We start from the raw sequence: 22,657 nt of genomic DNA, 5'->3' as shown, positions 1-22,657 counted from the left end.
AGCACTATGCTACATATAATATGAATGCATTAAAAAGATACAGTTATATATTAACTCTTTTTTTCAAAAATTGAAATAAAATAAAAAACCCAAAATTGATAGTTATTTCCCAATGAGTCCAACTATAGATTATCAATATTTTTTTTCATCTTATATTAGGAGAATTAGTTGCTTTTGTATTGAGGGACAAATAAAACTTCCTTTTGGAAAAAAAATAAAATCTAAGTTATAGGAATATAATTAGGGGCAGCTTTTACTGTAGGGCCAGTTCTCATTAGTTCATTGCCAGAGGCCAACTATCTCCTACTCCGTGCCATCTCTGTTGGAGATCTATCCCAAGCAAACTGGGAAGCCTTCAACAGAAATCCCCACCAGCCGAAAGAGATTTGAAGCTGAGACTGCATATAAATCTGAAGATAGTCCATTTGAAATGTGGTATTTCATTTCAGCAATATCTGCCTTATTTCTCCATAAACTCATCACTTGTACTTACCTTTGATTATATTTACTTTTAAGAAAACTTTACATAATTAGAGAATGTACATCCTAATAATGAAAACATCTCCCCAACATTTTTAACAAAACTTGTTTTGTCTTTCTCACATTTAAGGTCAGGGAAAAATCCTTACCATGGTCTTCGGCGTACATCGTAAAGATCAATCTTGTTTGGAGTTCTACTATTATCAACCCAAGGGGAAGCTTTAAAGCAAAAAAGGAAAAATTACAACAATATATTAGATAAGCTCTACAAAAATAGTGTAATCCTCCCCCATAAGAAAACTCCTTACGAAACTCCATAGAAAACACCACGGACATAATTTCCACTTATTTATACCAATGTTTGAATAGGAGGTATCATTTTTATGCCCTCAGTATTTTCTCTTTTATTGTAGAAAACAACACACTAGTACAAAAGAAAGTCAATATAAGCCATTTTCTTTTCTCACATAATTTCAAAAATAACCCTGATATAAGGGTTTTGTGCTAAACTTTATGTCTTATCAAGGGTGCTAACTTATATGTCTTATCAAGGATCCAAAGGTTTTACATTTTCCCTCACCTCTTTAAACAGAAAATTTACCTTGACAGCAAATTTATGTGCCACTAATGGATATTATGGATTCGATTGTTTTATTTTTATTCAATGTTTTTATTCATTTTGGTCTACATAAGATTTTATTAGACAGTTATAAAATATTTTAAAAATTAAAATAACCTTTTAATTTTCATAATCATATATTTGATAATGAGCCAAACTATTTTGAAATCCTAATTCAAAGGTTAGACCATAATTAAAATAATTCCATAATTTAAAAAATTATTTCAGAGATGTACAATAATTCTAGTTTGGAATCAGTATATTTTTTAGTTCCATAGTATCTATCATTTGGCAGTAATCAGAACTTTAGCATAATATTATTGATTTTTAAACGAAATTAGTTTATACTTATTCTAATTTATCTACACTTACTTTAATTAAAATGTTTTATAAGGTTTAACTTGCACACACACCTTAGACCTACTAGAGAAAAATAAATGCTAATGTATTGGATTATACTATCATGATGAAACAAGTCTCTCTCTTTGAAGATATTTACACATGGGACCCTTGGGAAAATTCAAGTCATATGACTGATGTGCCACAATCTATTTTACCCTTTTCTTTATTGTGTACCTATGTAAATTAAGGAGAACTTTACTGAGAGTCAGGTTTATTAGCCAATGAATATAATTTGGCCAATTAGGACATGTCTAAAATATATACAACTAAATCCCTCCTTGACTGTGAAATTTTTTTCCTATTAGTGGCTATAATATAAAATGATTTATTCATTTTAAATGACTAATCACATTTACATGAAACAGTAAGCTTAAATATAGCACTCCCCCAAGAACCAATTACTGACATAGTCAATGTAACTGATATGGTAAATTTATTCTTTCAATTTGCATTTGCAGAATCTAAGTGCCAGTGATACAAAGTATCTTTCACTTTTGCAGCACTAAAATTGAGCAACAGGCATTTTGGTAGACACCTCAGTTCACTTTCAACTATTCATCTATAATATTGATTCCCAAAGTTAATATCTTAGTAATAACTAAAAATTTAAAGAAATTGTATCTTAATTTCAGTAGCATATTATGCCTAGTATATATTCATTGCCTCTTAACTCTAAATGTTACCCTTTGGGCTTGTCCTACGAAAAATGGATCTGGGTTCTTTGTACACTTATCTTTTACCAGCTGGCATATCTTCAAGCTTTGTAAGTAGGTGATGCAAACTCTGAATGAGGCAAAGGTCTTTTCTTGATGTTTTTGGCTCATTAGCTCATCACAGGCAGGTGTAGCATGCACTGCTTTTCTGCTGTCTCTGGCTGTGCAAACCTGTTTTCTAGAGCTCATCTCCTGATGTGCTGCAGTTCTCCCATGTTCCTACACCTTGGGAAGCTTCACCAGGCACCTGAAGGCCAGCAGTAGTCCCCAACCATTTTTTGCAGTGAAAAGCTTCCAATGAGACACCTTGGACAGAAAGTGAATTTTCAGCAAGTCCTACCAGTGTAGACCATGATCATGTCCTTATGAAGAAGGTCTGAAACTCAGGACATCAGTAAGGAAATTGTGGCTCTTTCTTGGGTACTCTACTAGGCTTAGGGATAGTAATTGTATATTAAGTTATAAGGTATTGTATCTGGCATTCATTTAGCCTTTAGAATTCTCTGTAATCCCATCCATTTCCATCATTACTCTAATCCCTGTTATAGTTAATTCTTTATTAAAATATAAACTTTCCCTGGCTCAAATTACTATTTTTCACTCCCCTCCACAACCCTGATTGGACCAAGACTTAGTACTGATGTACAGAAGAGATGAGAGAAGTGAGAGTAGTCCACTGTCAATAGCAGTTAGCAATAAATTTGATCAATGATTTAATGAAATGGGAATTTGAAAGTTCTTTAAAATTACATTTCTGAATTCTTTATAGAGCACATTCATCTAGGATTTGTTTCACTACTATAATTGCTAAATGAAATGAACTGATAGGGAAGTACTACACTTCATAAAACTTATCTTTCTTTAAAGACAAAATAACATTAAAATATTATAATCTTAGGTGGCTATATTTAAAAATATTAATAATCTTACATAAGCTTTCTGAGATTTTGTTAAGTCATATCCTGAGATTAGACTAAATTAAGATATTTATAAATCATGGTAAAATTAAACAATATAATTTCTTCTGTGATTGACATGTAAAATCTCCTTGTAGAATTTAAGGAGCACATTTTTTTATATAAGCTTAACTTTATAGAATATCAAATAGTAAAAGAAATAAGAACCATATACCATAATTCCCTGAAATAATCGGTTTCATAATCAGACATAGTGACAGTACATGCCATGAAATCAGTTTCTCAAATCCCTGCAAAATGTGTATTGCCCATTTTAGATGTCCTGTTAGTGTTCCAGAAAGTTTTTCTGGAATGCAGGACAGAAGAACAGAAATAGCCTACAATGTGGCATCTCATTACTGACCACCATCATTAAAGGCAATGATGTTCACTTATGAGAACACTTTTCCTCTGGAAAAAATAAATTGTGGATGTGTCTCTTACCAGTTCTACTGGTATACTATTTCACATGCTATCAAGCATGCACTGTAGCAGCTATTGATCTGACTTAAGCAGATGTTTACCTGTACATTGACTCAGAATACTGAAACATGACAGAGGTATATTTTTGAGAAGGTATGAAAATCTTAGAGCCATTTTATACTTAATATAATCTAAAGAAAATAGGAAACTGTCCAGTTTTCATTGTAGTGGCTGGGAAAAAAAAATTAAACAAATGATGGTGCATTGAGGATTGATGCTCTTGATAGAAATACCACTTCACAAAACAGATAATTGCATTTCCAATTATTAAGTTCAAATGTAGTTTCTAACTTGAACAATCTTCACATCTGTAATCTCATGAAAATAAAAAGTAGCATGTTTAATATACTTGAAAATGCCTTTTAAAATCACTCCTGATCCTTTTGCCCCAAACTCATTGGTAGACCATTATTTTAGTCTTGTCTCGGTCATCTCTTATATTAGTCATGCTCTGGATTGCTAGCCAAGATAATCAACTAGTACTCTTTTTAAAGCAAAAATTAATTCACCAAATGTGTATTGTATAGCTTACAAATTTCCAGAAATCTGAGTATTACTATCTAACAATTTCCATTTGAGAATAGATTCTATACAGTTCCTAATTTGTACCATGGCTTCCACATCCAGGTTCAGTATGGATGAGCAGCATGGATGAGTCTCCTACGTATGAACTAGTACGACATACCAACACACCACAGAAACTAGAAAAGCAAATAGCTGACCTATTCAGATTTTGAGTTATCATGGAAATACTGAAAACAGAAAGATGATTGTATATTAGTATTGGTGATGTAACATGCCTTGAAGTATAAATCTCAAATATTGTTAGCATAGTAATTAGCACAGTAAGTATTCTCAGCATAGTACTGTTCTTAGCATAGTGTTTTAGCATAGGAATTTTCACTCATATAACAGACCAAGATATTACTAGTCATGGGAGACACAGATTCTGCTCCAGACAGTTACACAGAGGTCTAAAGCTAGAAGAGCTTTTGCCTTTGACCACTGTCTTCCAAGGTCACTCAAGCTGCTAAAGGATCTTAACTGTGGAGAAGATACAGGCAAGTCATGATAATCTCACTTTCTCCATATTCTGTTGGAAAGAATTAGCCACATGGTCCTATACAGACACAAGGGAGGTCTAAGAAATGAAATCCTTGGCTAGTCAGTCACTTCCAAAATGAGATTTCATAATTATGGAGGAGGACAAAACTCTGTGGGAAGCTATATAACTTTTGCCACAAGTACAGATAGACACTTTTTAAATCATTACTGTTTACTACTAATGATAATATCAAATTTTCTATACTTAGTCAATGTTTTTCAAATAAACCAGCCCTAAGATGAAGGAGAAGGGAATGGACTGAATTCAGAACCTAGTAAATAAATAAAAGATGTCAGATTGAAAAGTCATTTCTGACTAAATTTAGCAGTAGGATTGCTTATATAAGAAATTCACTGGAAGAAAATAACTAGAAACCAATGCAGCATTGTTGTTGATGTTTGAATTACTAAACAAACTACAAGCCTGGTCTGCAGAAGCACTGTAATTATTTGAGCCCTAAAGCAACTCTTGGGCTCCAAAGTTGCACCAGAAAACAGCAAGGTAAGAAAGCTGTCTAGCCCCAAGCACAGCCTATTCATATGTGTCCAACAGTATTTTAGACAAGTGAGTGATTCCCACAGAGCACTCAGAAAGAATCAGAGGAGCTGAGAAACTTGCTTTATGCAAGTTACCAGGGCTTTGGATTTCTTTCTTGATCAGATGGGTAGGGAAAATAATGGATCAGGGATGGCTCTGTTTTTCTTGCTCTTTTTCCAAGTGGGAGTTTTTCTATTATAACTAGCAAAAGCAACAATTGTGTATCATACCCGTGGGCAAGCAACTGGAATTAATAGGGTTGACAAAATAGTATTCTGCTGAATTATAATGTAGTCAAATTTTAAAAAGTCATACTAAATTAAGGAGAAAATTGCATGTGACCCAGAGATCCTGGACTCTAGCTAGTACTAACTAGTTGGGACTTTGGACCATCTGTGGACGGAAGCAAGTGTTCAACATGTGGGGGGCAAAAGTATGAAATGATATTTGAATTGTCAGAGGCATCTTCTATTCCAGGACTTCAATATGTATTTCTTATTCCTTTTAGCAATAGCAGGCCTCAAGTATTAGTTGAGGGCCATGCAGAGATTATACTTCTCAATGTCTCTTGCCACAGTGGAGTCATTTTATAAAATGCAGTAGATAGGATGTGAGCAGATGATTCCCACAGAGCACTCAGAAAGAATCAGAGGAGCTGAGAAAGTTTGTCAGTCACACTGCTTGCCTTCCTCTAATTACCACTGCCCCCACTCTTGTGGCCTCATGTTGGACATGCTGGTGTCCAAATGAAAGGTTTTATTGGGTACAGCAGAAGCAATCATTGTATATTATATATGTGGGCAGCAAGTGGATCATGCAGATTTGGAATGACACCCTAAGGAATGGCAAGTAGATAGAACCTTGGTTGATGAATAACTCTACAGGCTAGAGTTACCCTAACCAACTGGTTCACTTACAAGATAGGAGTTTTACCTAAGACTATTATTTTATGCCTCTGTTATGCTGTTTATCTTGAAGTAATACTGGTTCCTCACTCATACAAATCTGGGTAAAGATTTAAAACTAGGAGTATGTACAGGAAGCAAAAATCTTCACAGCATGTTTTGAATTTGCTTCACTACTTTTTTTTCATTTCTATATATTCTTATAAGAATATAATTTTGGCCCTAGGAAGCAGCAGCCTATTGGTATTCAATACTTATAATGCTGAAATTGGGTAGTTTTGCTATTTGTCTTATATTTATACATCAATACTGAATTTGGGAATGACATATTTTTCTGAAAAGTAACTGGTCCCAAGACAATGCACCTTTCCAGATCAAGTTTTAAAATGATGAATTATAAAAGCTTTATGGCTCAGAACTATTAATGAGATCATAAGCAGAAGATAAAACTGGAATTAGGTGAATAATAACAGAAAGATTCTATTATCTCTTCTTTAAGACTATATTTTCGGCTTGGAACTAGTCAGAATTTAAGAGGAGCATAAGTTTTGGAATTAATCTACCTAGATTTTTCACTGGATGCATAAATTTCGATAAAGTACTTAACTCTTTTCAAATAAAATGAGATTAGCAATCCCATATTTATGGGTAACTATTATGATTCTATGAACTGGCACTTAAAAAGCAATAAACAAATAATTGAGAACAGTTATTATTGACTCACTAGAGTTACTTATTTTAGATTTTTAAAATGTTTTGCTTATGCTTTTCTATTACACATCATAATTATACATAATATTTGGGCTCATTTTGGCAAAAACTTATGCAAGAAATTTTATTTCACTCCCCATTCCTCCCTCTTTCTCTCCCCTCCTTCCTCTCCCTATTCTCCTTCTTCTACTCATCTTCTTTTCATTCTTTTATTATTTATTTTTGATTGATATTTTCTACACATAAAGGTAAAATTCCCTTTGGCACATTTATATATACATAACATGATTTTGTTAAATGTATTCTGTTTTTCTTCTCTTTTCCCTTCTTCCCTCCCTCTTCCTCTTTTCTACTCCAATTAACTTCCCTGTAGTTTTAAGATATCTAATCTCCCCTCTACGCAGCCTTCTTTCACTTATCTTGTTCTAGCTTCAACGTATGCGATAAAACATTCAATCCTTGATTTTCTGAGTCTGGCTTATTTCACTTAGTATGATATTCTCTGTTTCTATCCATTTACTGGCAAATGCCATTATTTTATTTGTCTTTATTGCTCAGTAAACTTTCATTGTGTATATATGTCACATTTTCTTGATCCATTCATTTACTGATGTGTATCGGGGTTTATTCTGTAATTTGGCTATTTTGAAATGGGATGTTATAAATACTGAAATCCCTGTATCACTATAGGATGCTGATTTTAGTTATTTTGGATAAATACCAAGGAGTGGGATAACTGCATCATATGGTGGTTCCATTCTCAGTTTTTTGAGGAATTTCCACACTGCTTTCCAGATGGTCTCATTAATTTGCAGTCCTATCAAAAATGTATCTTTCTCCCAACATCCTCATATTTAGTATTATTTGTGTGATTGATAATTGCCATTCTGACTGGAGTGACATGAAATCTCAGCATAGTTTTGATTTGCATATCCCTGATTGCTACAGGTGTTGAACATTTTTTTCATATATTTGTTGGCCACTTTCATTTGTTCTTTTGAGAAATTTGTTTAGTTTTTTTGCCTATATAATGATTGGGTTTTTATTTTATTTTTTTTTTTTGGCACTGAGTTTTTTGAGTTGTTTATATATTCTGGATAATAATCCCCTGTCAGAGGAGCAGCTGGTAAGGAGTTTCTCTCACATCCTGTAGGCTCTCTCTTCATGTTCTTAACTGTTTCCTTTGTGGTGTAAAAGATTGTTTTTTTGTTTTTTTGTTTTTGTTTTTTTGTAGTTGTTGTTGTTTTTATTTGATGCTATCCCACTTATTAATTATTGGTTTTATTTTGTTGAGGAAGTTGATGCCTGTACCTATATGATGGAGGGTTGACCTTATGTTTCAAGACAGCGGTTGCAAGTTTTCTGGTCTAATTGTTAATTCTTTGATCCCTTTGATTTGACTTATGCAGGTTAAGAAATAGAGATCTAATTTTATTCTTCTATGTTTTGATAAACAGTTTTCCCAGTACCATTTGTTAAAAAGGCTATCGTTTCTACAACATACATGTTTGGCACCTTTGTCAAGTATCAGATGGCTATAAGTATGTTAGTTTGTCTCTTTGTCTTCTATTCTACTCTACTGGTGTGCCTATTTATTTTGATGCAAATACCATACTACTTTGGCTATTTTAGCTCTTTAGTATAATTTGAGATTGGGTATTATGATGCTTTGTGCATCATTTTTCTTGCTTAGAATTACTTTGGCTATCTGGTGTTTTTCTTCCAAATGAATTGAAGGACTGTGTTTTTTCTAGTTCTGGGATACAATTGGGAAGAATGGAAGAATGCAATTGGAAGAATGCAATTGGGATCTTGATGGAGGTTGCATTGAATCTGTATATTGCTTTTGGTAGTATAAACACTGTGACAATATTCATTCCACCTATCCAAGAACATGGAAGGCCTTTCCATTTTCTGACGTCATCTTCAATTTCTTTCTTAAGTGTTTTATAGCATTCATTGTAGACATCTTTCACCTCCTTGGTTAGATTAATTCCCAGTGTGTGGGGTTTATTTCTTTGTTTGTTTTGGTGTACATGTGTTTATTGTGAAAGGGACAGTTTTCCTGATTTCTTTCTCAGCTAAAGCATTTTGGGATTATAGAAAAGCTATTGATTTAAGAGTGTTGATATTGTACTCTGGTAAAGTTGCTGAATTCACTTATCAGCTTTTGGAGTCTTCTGGTGAGATTTTTGGGATCTTCTAGGATGATGTCACCTGCAAACAAATAGTTTGACTTCTTTTCCTATTTGCATCCCTTTAATTTCCTTCTCTTCAGTAATTTCTCTGGCTAGAGTTTCAAGACATATTAAGTAGAAGAGGTAAGAGTGAATAGCCTTGTCTTTTCTGATTTTTGAAAAAAAATCTTTTAGTGTTTCTCTGTTCAATATGATGTTCTCTTTAGGTTTATTGTGTATAGCCTTTATAACATTGAGGTTATTTCCTTTTGTCCCTAGTTTCATCAGTGTTTTTAATATGAATAGTTGCTTTATTTTATCATAGGAATTTTCTACTTTGAGATGATCATATGGTTCATGTTCTTGATTCTATTTAATGATGAAATACATTTATTATTTTGCATATGTTGAACCAATCTTGCATCCCTGGGATGTAGCCCTGGGATCAAGCCCATTTGATCATGATATATTATCTTCTTGATGGCTTTTAATTAAAATAATAGATTTTTAAAGATGTGCTTATATTTTAGCTACTTAAAAGCATATTCCTCTAACTTGCACTTTAACATAGTGTCATGCCATTTTCCCATCCTGCTCCATTCCCTTGGTACAGATTCTTGTCACTTTCTAGGAATATGAAAACTGACATTAACCCCAGAAACCCCATGGAGAATATTGGTATAAGCAAGAGAATGGGACTGACAGGTGCCCAAGGCAGGGACCTAGAAAATAGTAACTCATTATTATTCTAATAATTTTTTGTCTTCGATTTTCTCATTTCATTTTATTTAGCAATTATTTTTATGAAATTCTAACACTTTTTTCAACTCCAGTACTCTATGATCTTGACTTGTTTATCCAGATTCATTTAATAAATACTGGTTACCCACTGTATACAAGACAATGTTAGGTTCTATAGATTGTGTTAAAGTGAAACAAACTGTCTCCACCTGGAGTGGCACAAATTGTAGTGGACAAAAAAATAAGTTAATCCCAAATATCTGAAGGAAGAGAAAATTTGAAAGCTATTGTAAAAAAGAGATCAAAACTAAGTTCACCAAAACAACCAACTGAGGAAAGATTATTCTTGGGAAAGCCTTTACATGGAAGTGGTGCTTACATCTTATTTTGAATGATGGATTAAATGCACATGACCAGAGATGGTCTCCAGGAACAAAGCACATAGAGATATGAAAAGAAAGCATAGATTTATATACAATAAAAGGGGTAAAAGTCATGTAGAAGTATATGATGAAGATTGAACTATATAGTGAAAGGCAAAACTGGAGATATACAGAGAGAGGTAGGATATTTAAATGGTCTTAATGGCCAGATGTCATTAAATGGACATCAGCTCATATAACTTTATCAGAAAACCAATCATCTAAATTGAACTCCAGATGACCTTTAAATAATAACATTATATACATTTACATTATCCTTCAATATTTTGATAAGGCTTCTTTCTCACCTACATGTGACCTCTTCCAGAGAAAAAGTCTCTCTCACTGGTATTAGAATCCTCAGGATTCTTCTGTTCCTTCAGAAACAAGAATTTTGTTTTGCTTTTATCAGTCTTCCTTCCTTTGCCCAGACTTTATTATACTGAATTAATCAAATAATTTCTAAGATTTAATTTTGTTTCTGAGCAATGAGACTTCATGTTCAGGATGTTCAGATGATATCATTGTAAGAGCTGGAGAAAGACTGGGATATCTCTACTGAAATATTTCCAGAAGTTTTCTCTCACTTCTTGCAGATAAGTAAGTGACAGAAAGTCATGAACAGGTAGATAGTATTATAGCTAAGGAAAAATCATCATAATTTTAAAAATAAAAGGCTGATTATGTGGTTTGCTGATAATTCTTCAGATGTCAGATGAATCATGTAAAACATTTTCAAATAAGATAGACAGGCATTTTTTTTTTTTTGCTAGCAGAAGGAGCAATTAACAAGGTCAAGTTGTGTGGTTCATTAGAATATTCAATAAAATAAATGGCACACAAAGATTTCATCTTCTTGTTGGCCCACTGTGGGCACAGTACATTTTATGAAGTATGAGACATGGAGGATTTATTAGAAAATAATGTCAGACATGTGCCACATATTAAAAAATGTAAATGCTGATGAAGAAACAGGTCCCTATTTGTGAGTAAATAAATCAAATAATGATATATTTCTAAGAACAGAAACAAATTATGATTCTATAGGAACACACTTCCTGCTTCTATAGGTCAATAAATATTCTTAGATGATAGTGATAAGATTTCTTTCAAAGTTTACACCTTTTATACCCAAAAAAGTACATAACATTTCTTAATTTTAGTAAAAAATCTTTTAGATTTTCCTTAATCAAATATGCTGAACATTAAAAACAAAATGCACACGATAATTCTAATGTATCTACAAATGAATGGCACAAAGTACAACAGTCTAGCAGTACAGAAAGGAAAAAAAACAGAATGAGAAATATTTTAGAAGCTAAAAACAGCTGAAGTTTTTTAGGAATACTTATCCACATATTTTATATACAGATTATTATCCCCAGCTGAATTACAGACACTTCCTGATTTTCACACTAGCAATCATTTTAACTATTCTGACATGTAAAATAAATAATTTAGCCAATGATGACTGGATACACAGTTGAAAATGAAGTGAGCAACTATTATAACCTTCACCTATGAAAACTACGATTTAGATAAGGGACGAAGTCATACAAAAGACAATGAAATTAGACCTACAGAATCAACTGTGTAAATCAGAACTATTTGAGAACTACAAATAGTATGACATTATTTCACTTGTATATTAGATGAATATCCCTCCCACAAAGTGATGGGTAGTATATAGCAAAGCAAATCACATAATTCAGAATATATACCCAGTACTTAGAAGTAGAACTATTAGCACCCTCTAATTAACACTTCAAACTTCACTATTCTAAATTAAACCCATCATTTTACTCCCCCAAAAGACATGCTTGTGATATTTAATTTCAGTAAACTGCCCTACATTTCCATATCCAGTCACGCTCAAATTTAAAAATTTAAGTTAGCTTATACTCTTTTATTTTTATAAAATCTGAAATCCTCAACTTTTCTATTCAAAGATTCTTTTTCTTTAAATCCTACTTGGTTCCTTGTATATATCTTTCAAATTGCACATGAGACCATTATACATAGCAAGAGCTTTGTGTTGAGCCTGTTTTTCCCCCCCTTCAGATAAGAACAGACATCTCCTTAGCCATCATACCCCACTGCCCAGAATATGCATGGTATTTTGCCTGCACGTTAAATCCCAAGTCATTCTGACATTCAAAGCCATATAATCTGCCATTAATAAGCTTTTTGATTTGATTACTGTTTTTCTAGGACAAATCAATCACGGTTCACTAGTCTACAACAGTACTTCTTCATCTTGTTATTTATTTATTTATTTATTCTCTGTGCCTTATGGTTCTCCAGAAAGATTATAAGATCATGTCTTTTTTTCTTCATTGTATTTTATTTTTTTATTTTTATTTATTTTTTTTTTCTATTCTTTTGGGGTGTCAGTACTATGGATTAAAGCCAGGACCTCATGTAGGCTAAACAAGCACTGTACCATTGAGCAACATCTGTGGCCTTTTTTGTTTGGGTTTTTGATTGTTTGTTGAAAGAAAGTAACACTAAGTTGCAGAGGCTGACCTCAAACTTGAGATCCTCCTCTCTCAGCCTTTGGAGTAGCTGTTATTATAGGCATGTTCCACCACACCAAACAATTAACGTAATTTTCAAGTCATAGTTCACAAACCTCTCCCATGATACTAATCCATAATTACTTCTTTGTCACAACTTTAGTGGGAATCTATTAGTACACTCTGTCTAGTTTATTTGGCATTTATTCAATGTTCTGAACTGCAATCTAAATTTCAAGATGTATAAATCCTAACACATTAATTAGATTTTAATTTTCTAGAAGGCATAAATGACAGGATTGAAAACACAGATTAGCACATAGTAACAGAGGCAGGGATGTTTTGTGTTCCCAATACCTTTTGTCACCTTCTTAGTTAATACAGAACAGAATCTGCTTTTAAGCCAGGTACATGGCCATACTCAAGGAAACTGACCACAAAACCACTAAATTCTGTCTAGTGTCACTTATAAAGAAATGTTTTGTGTGACTTCTGGGAAGTTCTCTTAGAAAGAAGGGGGTTACTCTCCTTTGTCCTTAGGAATGAATGCAAATTACAGTGATTGAAACAGAGACCACACTCAGAAGATGAGAGAGAAAAGAGGAGTGTGTAGCCATTTCTTTCTTGTGAAGCCCCTCTACCAGCCATAGTCTATGCATTGCTGGTTGACATGGGTTAAAAACAAACTGTCATGGTGTTAAAAATCACAATTTTGGATTTTTCAGTAATTGTTTGCTAAAAACTATCCTAATAGACACACTGTATTTTTAATAGTTATTGGTATTAAAAAGTAATAGTCACTTCAATTTAAGGTTTATTTATACAGTGATCCACAAATATGTTAAATATATCTAAAGTTAATGCATCTAAGGTTAAATAATGTGTCTACTCACAGATATCCAGGTAAAAACTAGATGGGAATTTTTAAAGATAATGAATCCTTGAAGGCATTATTTTTACAAATATCACAAGTTCTGAGGCTTCACCTTTATTCCTTTTTCTTTACATTGGTTAGAAATCTATCAAATGTTTCTTTAATAACTAAACTAAAAAGCATTACTCTTTGGACTACCCTTGTCATATGCTATCTGATCCTTAGGATATTATCAAACTATTTTTTCAAAAAATTTTACACAACCTGAGAAAAATTGTCTACCCCCAAGGAAGAAAAAGTCACTCCATATACCCCACAAACTGGTTCTATTGCATTTTATTTCAACAGATATAGCAACAAGTAATGTCACCCAGAGGTCTATTAAACACTGATGCAATACATATTAGCTACCTTTTGTTGTAATCACATGGTTTTAAAATAAACAAATGAGGTAAAGAAAAAATGAATTAGTAATAAGATATAAGATTATTAATCATTATCAATAAGACTAATATCATAAGACAGATAAAACTGATTTTTTTCTGTTTTTTTTTTCTTTGTAAATGCAGCTAATTATCTAAACAGGGTAAGTGTTGCCTACATTGGCATTTCAATGAGCCACCGATTCTTAATTACAATTACAATTACTGCAATAATTGTTACAATTTCAGGAGACCCTAATAGGTGAAATGAGCAGTTTGTACTTACAGTTTTGTATAATGCATAAGAATTCACAAAGTTGAAATCTATGAAAAGAGTTTTAACAGCTCTGAAGTCAATATATGTAAACTAACTAAGACCTCCAAAGGAAAGAACCCATAAATCAAACTAATTTTCTTAAAAGCTATATTCAATGAAGATATCATTAGACATGGGTTCCAGCTACTTTTTAATTTTTTTTAATTAACACATCAAAATTATACATTATGTATAGGGTACAGGATGAAGTTTTGACACATGTAGACATTGGATAATGATCAGATAATGGTATTTAACATATCCCAAACCTCAAATATTTATCATTTCTTTTTAGTGACAACATTTAGAATCCTCTCTTCTAGTTATTGAAATACACACCACAATATTTAAAATTATAGTTACCTTCCTGTAGTACAGCAGAATTTATTCCTACTGTCTAACTGTAATTTTGCATCTCTTGACCAATCTTTCCCTATCTTCTCCTCATCCCTACTATGCCAGCCTCTGGTAAGCACTATTGGATTCTGCACTCCTATGAAATCATTTCAAGATCCAGTTTCATCTATGCCAAGAGCTCTATGACTGAGGCAAGTTACTCTACTCTTCCTGTAGAACAAGCACTTTGAACTTAAAAAATGCTACAGGCCTGCACAAACAGCAGATAATGTTAACATCATCTTGTTCGGCATCCCAAGTGACTGGTGAAGAAGTACATACAAAAGTACAACAATGCATTAGCCAAAGCATAAAATGATGATGAAGGCAGTATTCAGATGAATCAAGAACTTCCCCTCATAGAATAAAATCCTTTTATCATTACACACAAGTGACCTATATTCCAAATGGGACAAAAGAAAGAAGGGGGTGGGGATAAAAAAATGCAAGAAGGGAGAAGCAAAAGGAGAGTGAGCAGTGATTTCCAAAGCTTATTTTCAAATACACCAAGAGTTTAGAAAGCAGGTAAATGTTCAGTCCAGAAAGAGATGCCGGAGTCAAATTTCCACTACTAACTAAACAAACTACTTCTCACAGTCAGCTCCGGATCCTGTCAGCTCTAGTAACCTCCTTGATGGAAGCTAGTGTTTCCATGTGTTTTAAATAATCTGATATACTAAAACCATGAGGGTAGCTGATCACATGCAGATGTTCCCTATATCCAGGCAATAGGATGACAAAGATATTTAATGCTTTTTAGCTCCTAATAATTGAATATTTCAACCATGATGGTCCTCCTTGTTTCTCTTCTGATGGTCTTCTGAAGGTCACTACCACCTCTAGTGTGGAAAGAAGAATTTGTAAACTTGCTCTCTGGTTCTGGAAAATGTTTGCTTTACTCCAACAGTATATGGCTGTTCAGTAACTGGAATCTTAATGAACAAGGATATATTTAGGATGTTGTGAATCAGAGGATTCTGGTTTCTTAAAAAAATTATTTTTATTACTCTGTGGCAAGAAGCCTCAGGAAAATTTTTAAAAAATGGGTATCTTACAGAATTAGAGAAAGAGTATTATAATATTCTGCATTTGAGTGAATGTAGAAAATAAATTTTGTTTGACCCTCAGAACAATTTTGTGAAATAGACAGCTTTGACAGATTAAGAAATAAGTAGTATCTGACAACCAGTTAGGTTTAAATTTCAAAATGAACAACAACAAAAAACCTTTTTCCTAAAAATATTTCCAAATATTGCATAAAACATACTTACACTAAATATTTCTTTGCTGTTTACCTGAAATTTAAATTTAACTGGGCATCCATTATTTTTTTCTGACAACCCTATGGAAAACTGACCCAGCTAAAGTGATAGGCCAACTCCCCTACGTTGTCACTGTCATGTTTAGATCTCCTTCAATATGTCTATGTCAGCTTCCAACTCAACTGTTTGTAACCTTGATAATGTCTCTTAATGGTTTAGATGGAGAGTGGGCTGGATATAGGTAAATTATTATAGTTGATAAGCACTGTTGAAGAAATGTCTGAATTGCATTTTCAAAATACTTCTTGTCATATTATCTAATTGATCATGACACCTCCAGAAGTTAAACCAAGAAGTTATTTAGGCCCCTGTTTTTCAGATATGATGACTAAAACTCAAAGTTCAGGAGGTCTATCCAGCTAGTAGGGACATCCTTCCTGGAAGGCCAAGTCTCATATATAAAAATTCAACTATGGAGCATACTCTGTATTCTGTTCGTCATTAATATAACAGATGATATTAATAGGATGTTTCTAACCTTTGAATTAAGAGACAAGCAGGGATGAGGCACTTTATATTAGTTTGGTTAATATCAAAATGATAAGAAAAGGAAGGATTGCCTATTAAGAAATTAAAAAAAAACTTCATTTAAAAAAGTATTTTAAACATGTTTAAATTGTTAAGTATACTGAAAATATGATGTGGTATAAACAGGTTATTCTGCTTTTAAAATTATAACATTGTCTTAGTGCTTTTAATAAAAAAGGTTGGTTCTATTGTGTCATTATCATCATAAAGAGCAACTCAGCAACAGAATCACTAAAACAGTTGGAACTGCATGAAACATTTTCCATAGCAGTCAAGAGAGCCATTCTAAAAACTTCCTCCAGCAAGTCAATGAGCCAAGCCTCACAGTCTTCTGTTGAGTTGATTTATCTGACAAACCCTGACTTAAAAACTACATATTGGGCACAGGATTGCTTTCACAGTGAATGCCCCAGAGGACGACATGGATTCAGCCAAATTAAACATCTAATGATCCTTCTCAAGATGAAGAGAACAAATGTCAGCACATTTGAAAATACCTATTAGGGTTAAAAAAAAAAAAAAAAGACAAAAACAAAGACTTCATCTCTCACTTAGTTTCTAAAATGAAAGAATTATTGAATACGATTTTGTAAGTTTGAAAGTTAGCTGCTGTTTGTAAAATTACCCACCTTGCAGGATTCATTAGAGAACCTATCTTTCCTTGCACCTCTGGCTCTCTCCCCATGTTCACGGGTACTCTTTCTTGCCTCTCTTCAGCCTCTCCCTCTAGTAACACTTCTTTATCTCTCTTTCTCTGCATCATCCATTTCTCTGTGATCCTAAACTCTTGTTTTTTCATTATTATCCAAATTTTCTCTCACTTTTCTTTTTCTTCCTTTTCTCTCAACTTATTATATATGGAATTTTATACAAAGGTAATGTTTTTAAAATATTTAAAAATTACATAATTCTGTTATGATTAAAAACATTCTCATATTTGTGTATTATTAGATAGAACATCAAGTATCTAATTCCTATATTTTAAAATTGTACTTGAAAATGCTTTATAAAACCTAATGTAATTTTAAGTATTATTATGTCAGGTTTATTATGTGCATGAGTACTGTTGGTTTTTTTCCTTGATATGATCTTATAGACTAAAATTCACAATCTTGTGATATATAGTATTTGACATGTTAATAAAAGTACTTAAGAGTTTTAGAAGTATGTTACTAGAGTAGAAAATTATTTGTGTAATGGAAAATTCAATTGGGATAAAAACCTAGGTGATAATTTTACCATATCAAGTATTAACACTAATGTTTTGTTATAATTCATTTTTTCAATATCTAATACAAACTTGGCCTTTCCTGGTGCTCTGGATTTCCAAAATAAGGAATTATTACCAGTCCTATGATCTGGCATTTGTAACCATGCAGACATTATAACGTTTTTAACTAATTTGAGAATTAAGTCTATATTATTATTTATTTTTATCATAATACAAAGTTATATATAGTTTAATTTTTTATTCATTCCTTTTTACTACTAAGTTACTTTGTACTGTCACTATTTACTATGAATAATTCAATTTGCTAAACATATTTTTAAAAACTCATGTCTTAAAAATAATTCTATTTAAAGTCATATTGTGGCCATTGAATACCACATTCTCTAGTATCTCTCTGATAATTCAAGTCATGCCTTGGAGAAAGAAATGGCATTTTGTGTTTGTCAGCTCTTCTAAAGGTGAAGAAGTTAAAAATAACAACAGATATTTCACCTAAAGTGTTTTCAAAGGCTCTCAGGACATACTAGTTATTAATTTTTTATTTTGTTATAGGAAGTGCCATTTATTTCTTCTTACCCTCCATTATAAAAATAAAGAACATTATAAGATGGGGTTTATTTTTCATTTTAATTTATAAAATACATTCATCTTCACCAAGTATATATGATTATGTACTTGAGATGCCTTCAAAATTAATACAAACTGACACATAAGAGAGCTCTGTTTTCCTTGTGATTTTATCTTATTTCTTCTTCACATTCACAAATTCATTAATTCAAGACAAATACTAACACTATTGTTATGAAATTTCAAGTGTAGACCAAAAACCTGGAAAGAAATATTCAAATAGTGTCTAAAAAGTCTATTCATTTCTTTAATGTGACTGACAGATCTATGCTAAGCATTTGGATTCCTACCTCTTATTTTAGAATTCATGGTAGCCTCCTGTGCCAGGTACAGACCTAAGAATACCTCCTCATGGTCTCACTGCAGCCTGACCCAGCCCAGGTATCAAGTGCTACAATCATTTCTCAGAGGTGCTTCATTTCAAAATGATTTTGATTAACATAGAGTCGTGTAAAACAATTTAGAGCTATGTGAAGATAATTTTTTGTTGTTGTTGTATAAAACTGGTGGGATATCAATATAGGAGAAGGTAACAGAGTGTTCACAAGAAATGTTGAAGGAGATACTTACAATTTCATCTGATTGAATCACTATGCACTTACCTGGATAATATCGGGCCAGGCCTGTAGCACTGCCAAACACCTGCCACAGCAATGAAGGGTCTTCCTCCCGATTTTTTTTGAAAACTTCATCTAAGGCACTTGTCCAGTTGAGTTCATTTAACACGATTGTTGCTACAAAATAAATAAATAAATATATTTTAAAACTTATAATTAAAAACTGAATCTGACTTCATTTATTTACAAATATTACACATTCTCATTGCTTTATCTGTAAAACTTTTCTAAATCAGTGGTGATCTTAAGTTTTAGACAGAATTATTTCTTCAGTTAAAATGTGATATGAAGTGGTCCTGCTGACATTTAGACTGGATATCTCTGTTGGAGGCGTGACCCATGCACTATAGAATGTTTAGCAGCATCTCTTGCCCCTGCCTATGGGATAGAAGCACCATTCTCTGAAGAGACAAACAAAAGGGCTTCCAGATGTGTTCAAATCAAGCGGGTAGAGCACTACTCTACTCTACCTGTTGAGCAACAAAACAGGAAGGCTAGGTGACATTCCTCCTAATCCTCATGACAAGTTGGAAGACACCTACAAAGTTCTTCTGCAGTTTAAAGACCTCATCCCTTCACTACTGATGGTGCCTTGTGGTATACTAACATAAATTAGCCTTCAGAGTTTAAAAAAAAAATTGTCATTGAGCACTGCTTACTAACTGTAGTTACAAAACAACAAAAAGGCATAGTTTTATAAAGGAAAATGTCATTCAGAGATTTGACCACATCAGTATTAAAAAATATGAACTCGGGCTGGGGATGTGGCTCAAGCGGTAGAGTGCTCGCCTGGCATGTGTGTGGCCCGGGTTCGATCCTCAGCACCACACACAAACAAAGATGTTGTGTCCACTAAAAAACTAAAAAAGAAATATTAAAAAAAAATTCTCTCTCTCTCTCTCTCTCTTTAAAAAAAAAGAAAATATGAACTAGTTGTTACTTTATTACTAACTTTATAAACAATAGTTTTGATTTCTCCTTTATTTTCCTGGTTATTCAATTAATTATAGTATGGGGCTAATAAGGACCAGGCATCTTTTGATGTCTATTTAATAACTTCTCAGTAATCTTGGATAAGTATTATAAGTATATCATGCATTACAATGAAAGTCATTTAGATGTGGGATGTGAGTTAAAATACTATATAATTTATAAATATGGGTCTCTGTGATCATCGCATACTAACATATTAAAAGTTTAGTTGGCATAGAATGTAATTTTCCCTGTACACAAAAGATCGAATATATAATGTCATGTCTTTATATGTAAAATATGTATCATTCTTCCAGCAGGTTAGCAGATTGGGTCACATTGCATTTAGAAACTCTGATCAGGCCTCAATAGTGGAAATATGCTGAGGATAAGGACGGGAGACATTGTTTTACTTTATTCTTTTCTACATCCAGAGAAAATAAAGCCAACAAAGCAATCAGTTAAATCATGCACAAGCTTTTACAAAGGTAAAAGAAAAAAGAGCTTTTGTCAAGAAAGATGCACTGCATATGTGTTTATATTTTAAAGTTTGTGTCATTTACAAAAATGAAAGAAAGGAAACAACAAAAACAAGGGAATTGTAACATTGTTCTGGGACCAGCATCCTGATGTGGTTCTCATTATTGAAAAATAACAAGATTTTCATCTTTATGGATGTGATTACTTTCAGAAAGATCAGTTGTGTGTGTGTGAATATTCATGAGCTGAGTCAGATCCACAGTGCATCTGAGATACTAGAAAATTCATATTCAAGAGCATGATCCAATGAACACTAAGTGGCCAGTTATTCGAAAATTTACATTCACATAGATAACCTGAACTGATACTCCCTATTCATGAATATTTATTTTAATATACAAAACATCTCAGAAAGACAGAAATCATAACTTTTTAACATTCATGATTTGTTATTACAAGTCATGTTATTCTACCGCACAAATAGTATTTATTTATAATACAGATAGACTTCATTAATCCCCATCTCTTCTATCTCTTCAATTTCCTTGTCTTTTTAATTCACATCAAGCAACAAACTGGCATCCCATTATTTTTAATAAAGTTTTATTTGTTTACAAGGCTGCTGATTTTTTACTTAGTTTCATTTGATAGCTTAACAATTATTAAGTATTAGGCACTGACACAGTAATTGTGAGTTCTACTATTATGTATTGGCAAAAATAGACAAGCTCTAAAATTTTCCTATCACCATGGCAATATATTTTGTAATTCTGAGTTTATACATTTGAAAATTCATTTACAAACAAGCCACTTGTAAGGTAAATTTTAAATGCTTTTCTCAAAAATACATTCATCTACAAATGGACAAAGGACATAACAAATGTACAGACTAGGTACTTATGCAGATTTTAAAGTTTATTCAAAATGAAAGAGATAGTATTATATTCCTATCATATCAGCAAGATTTATAAACTTAGTGTGTAATGAGAGGTAAGGACATAGGCACAATCTTTTGTCAGTGTGTATTTACAAAAACTTTCAAATGCAATCATTAATTTATTGGTCACAATCTTTATTTGAACATTTAAAGCAGAAAACAAAATACAAAGAATCTGCCATGGGAATATAAAACTAGTGAAACCTTTTTAGAGGTCAGTTTGACTATACCTATCAAAATGTACACTCTTTAATCCAACAATTCTACTTTAAGGGATATAAACTAGGGAGAGAGTATGCTCTGCAGTCTTTAATCAAAGAAACACATTTCCTCAGATTATGGAAAGCCGCTAAAAGTGTCAAAGAAAATATATAAATTATCAAACAAATAAGCAAGTAAAATGATCTTATTTTGGACCCTTGGTTACTTGGCTGCATTTTCTTTAACCAGATTATGAGTTAATGTGAAAAAACATACACATGATTTTCACAACCTGAAATTAACAGACTTTTCTTAAATACTACAAAATTAAAGAACTCAACCAGAATTTCTAAGGAGGCTGACATTTCTGTCGCTGAGGTACAAGCATGCTCAAGATAAAGCAGTGCTGAGATCACTGAATACTCAGCAGATGATGGAATGAAAAGCTAAAACACAACATTGTCCACGCTAAAGCTCATTTGTCCTTCCCTGGATGTGAACTGTTGTCCCTGCAATTTCGTTATGTCTGTACACATACAACCAATCTCTCCCCTTCTTCCTCTCTAAATTTGTAAATAGGTTTTATATAGGAAGATTTTTTTTAAGTGATTCTGGTTAAAACTGGGGAAAAATCCAAGTGTGTTAGTTAAAAATTGTAAAATTTAAGAAACCCCAAATAAATTATTTTTTTAAATAATTTCAAATATTTCTTGTCCACAAATTAAACATCCTCTTTTGCTAGGACAGATATATTTAATAATATTGATTCTATTTCTGGCAAATTATCTATGAATTGTTGAGGATTATTTGAAATTACATTGTATTTGATATTTTCAATAATATCTTGTATAAGACATTGTGTTATACTGTATATTATATATACTGTATATATATATATGTATATATATATATATATATACACTGTATATTATATCTGCTTTTTTTCTTCCTCATCCTAGACAAATAG

The 22,657-nt window shown here is 32.5% G+C and overlaps 1 protein-coding gene across 1 annotated transcript in view; it reads right to left on the bottom strand.

Moving 5' to 3' along the window:
* The window catches only part of Cacna2d1 (calcium voltage-gated channel auxiliary subunit alpha2delta 1), a 448,394-nt gene that overhangs the window by 113,036 nt on the left and 312,701 nt on the right, over positions 1-22,657 (bottom strand). The window contains 2 exon segments of the mRNA XM_078040138.1: positions 630-699; positions 19,086-19,217. Coding sequence (XP_077896264.1) covers positions 630-699; positions 19,086-19,217 — 202 coding nt within the window.

The sequence above is a fragment of the Ictidomys tridecemlineatus genome, chromosome 2 (genome assembly GCF_052094955.1).
Source record: "Ictidomys tridecemlineatus isolate mIctTri1 chromosome 2, mIctTri1.hap1, whole genome shotgun sequence".
NCBI classification, from domain to species: Eukaryota; Metazoa; Chordata; class Mammalia; order Rodentia; family Sciuridae; genus Ictidomys; species Ictidomys tridecemlineatus.
Note: the sequence above shows the minus strand (reverse complement) of the source record. Positions and strands in the feature narration are given on the sequence as shown.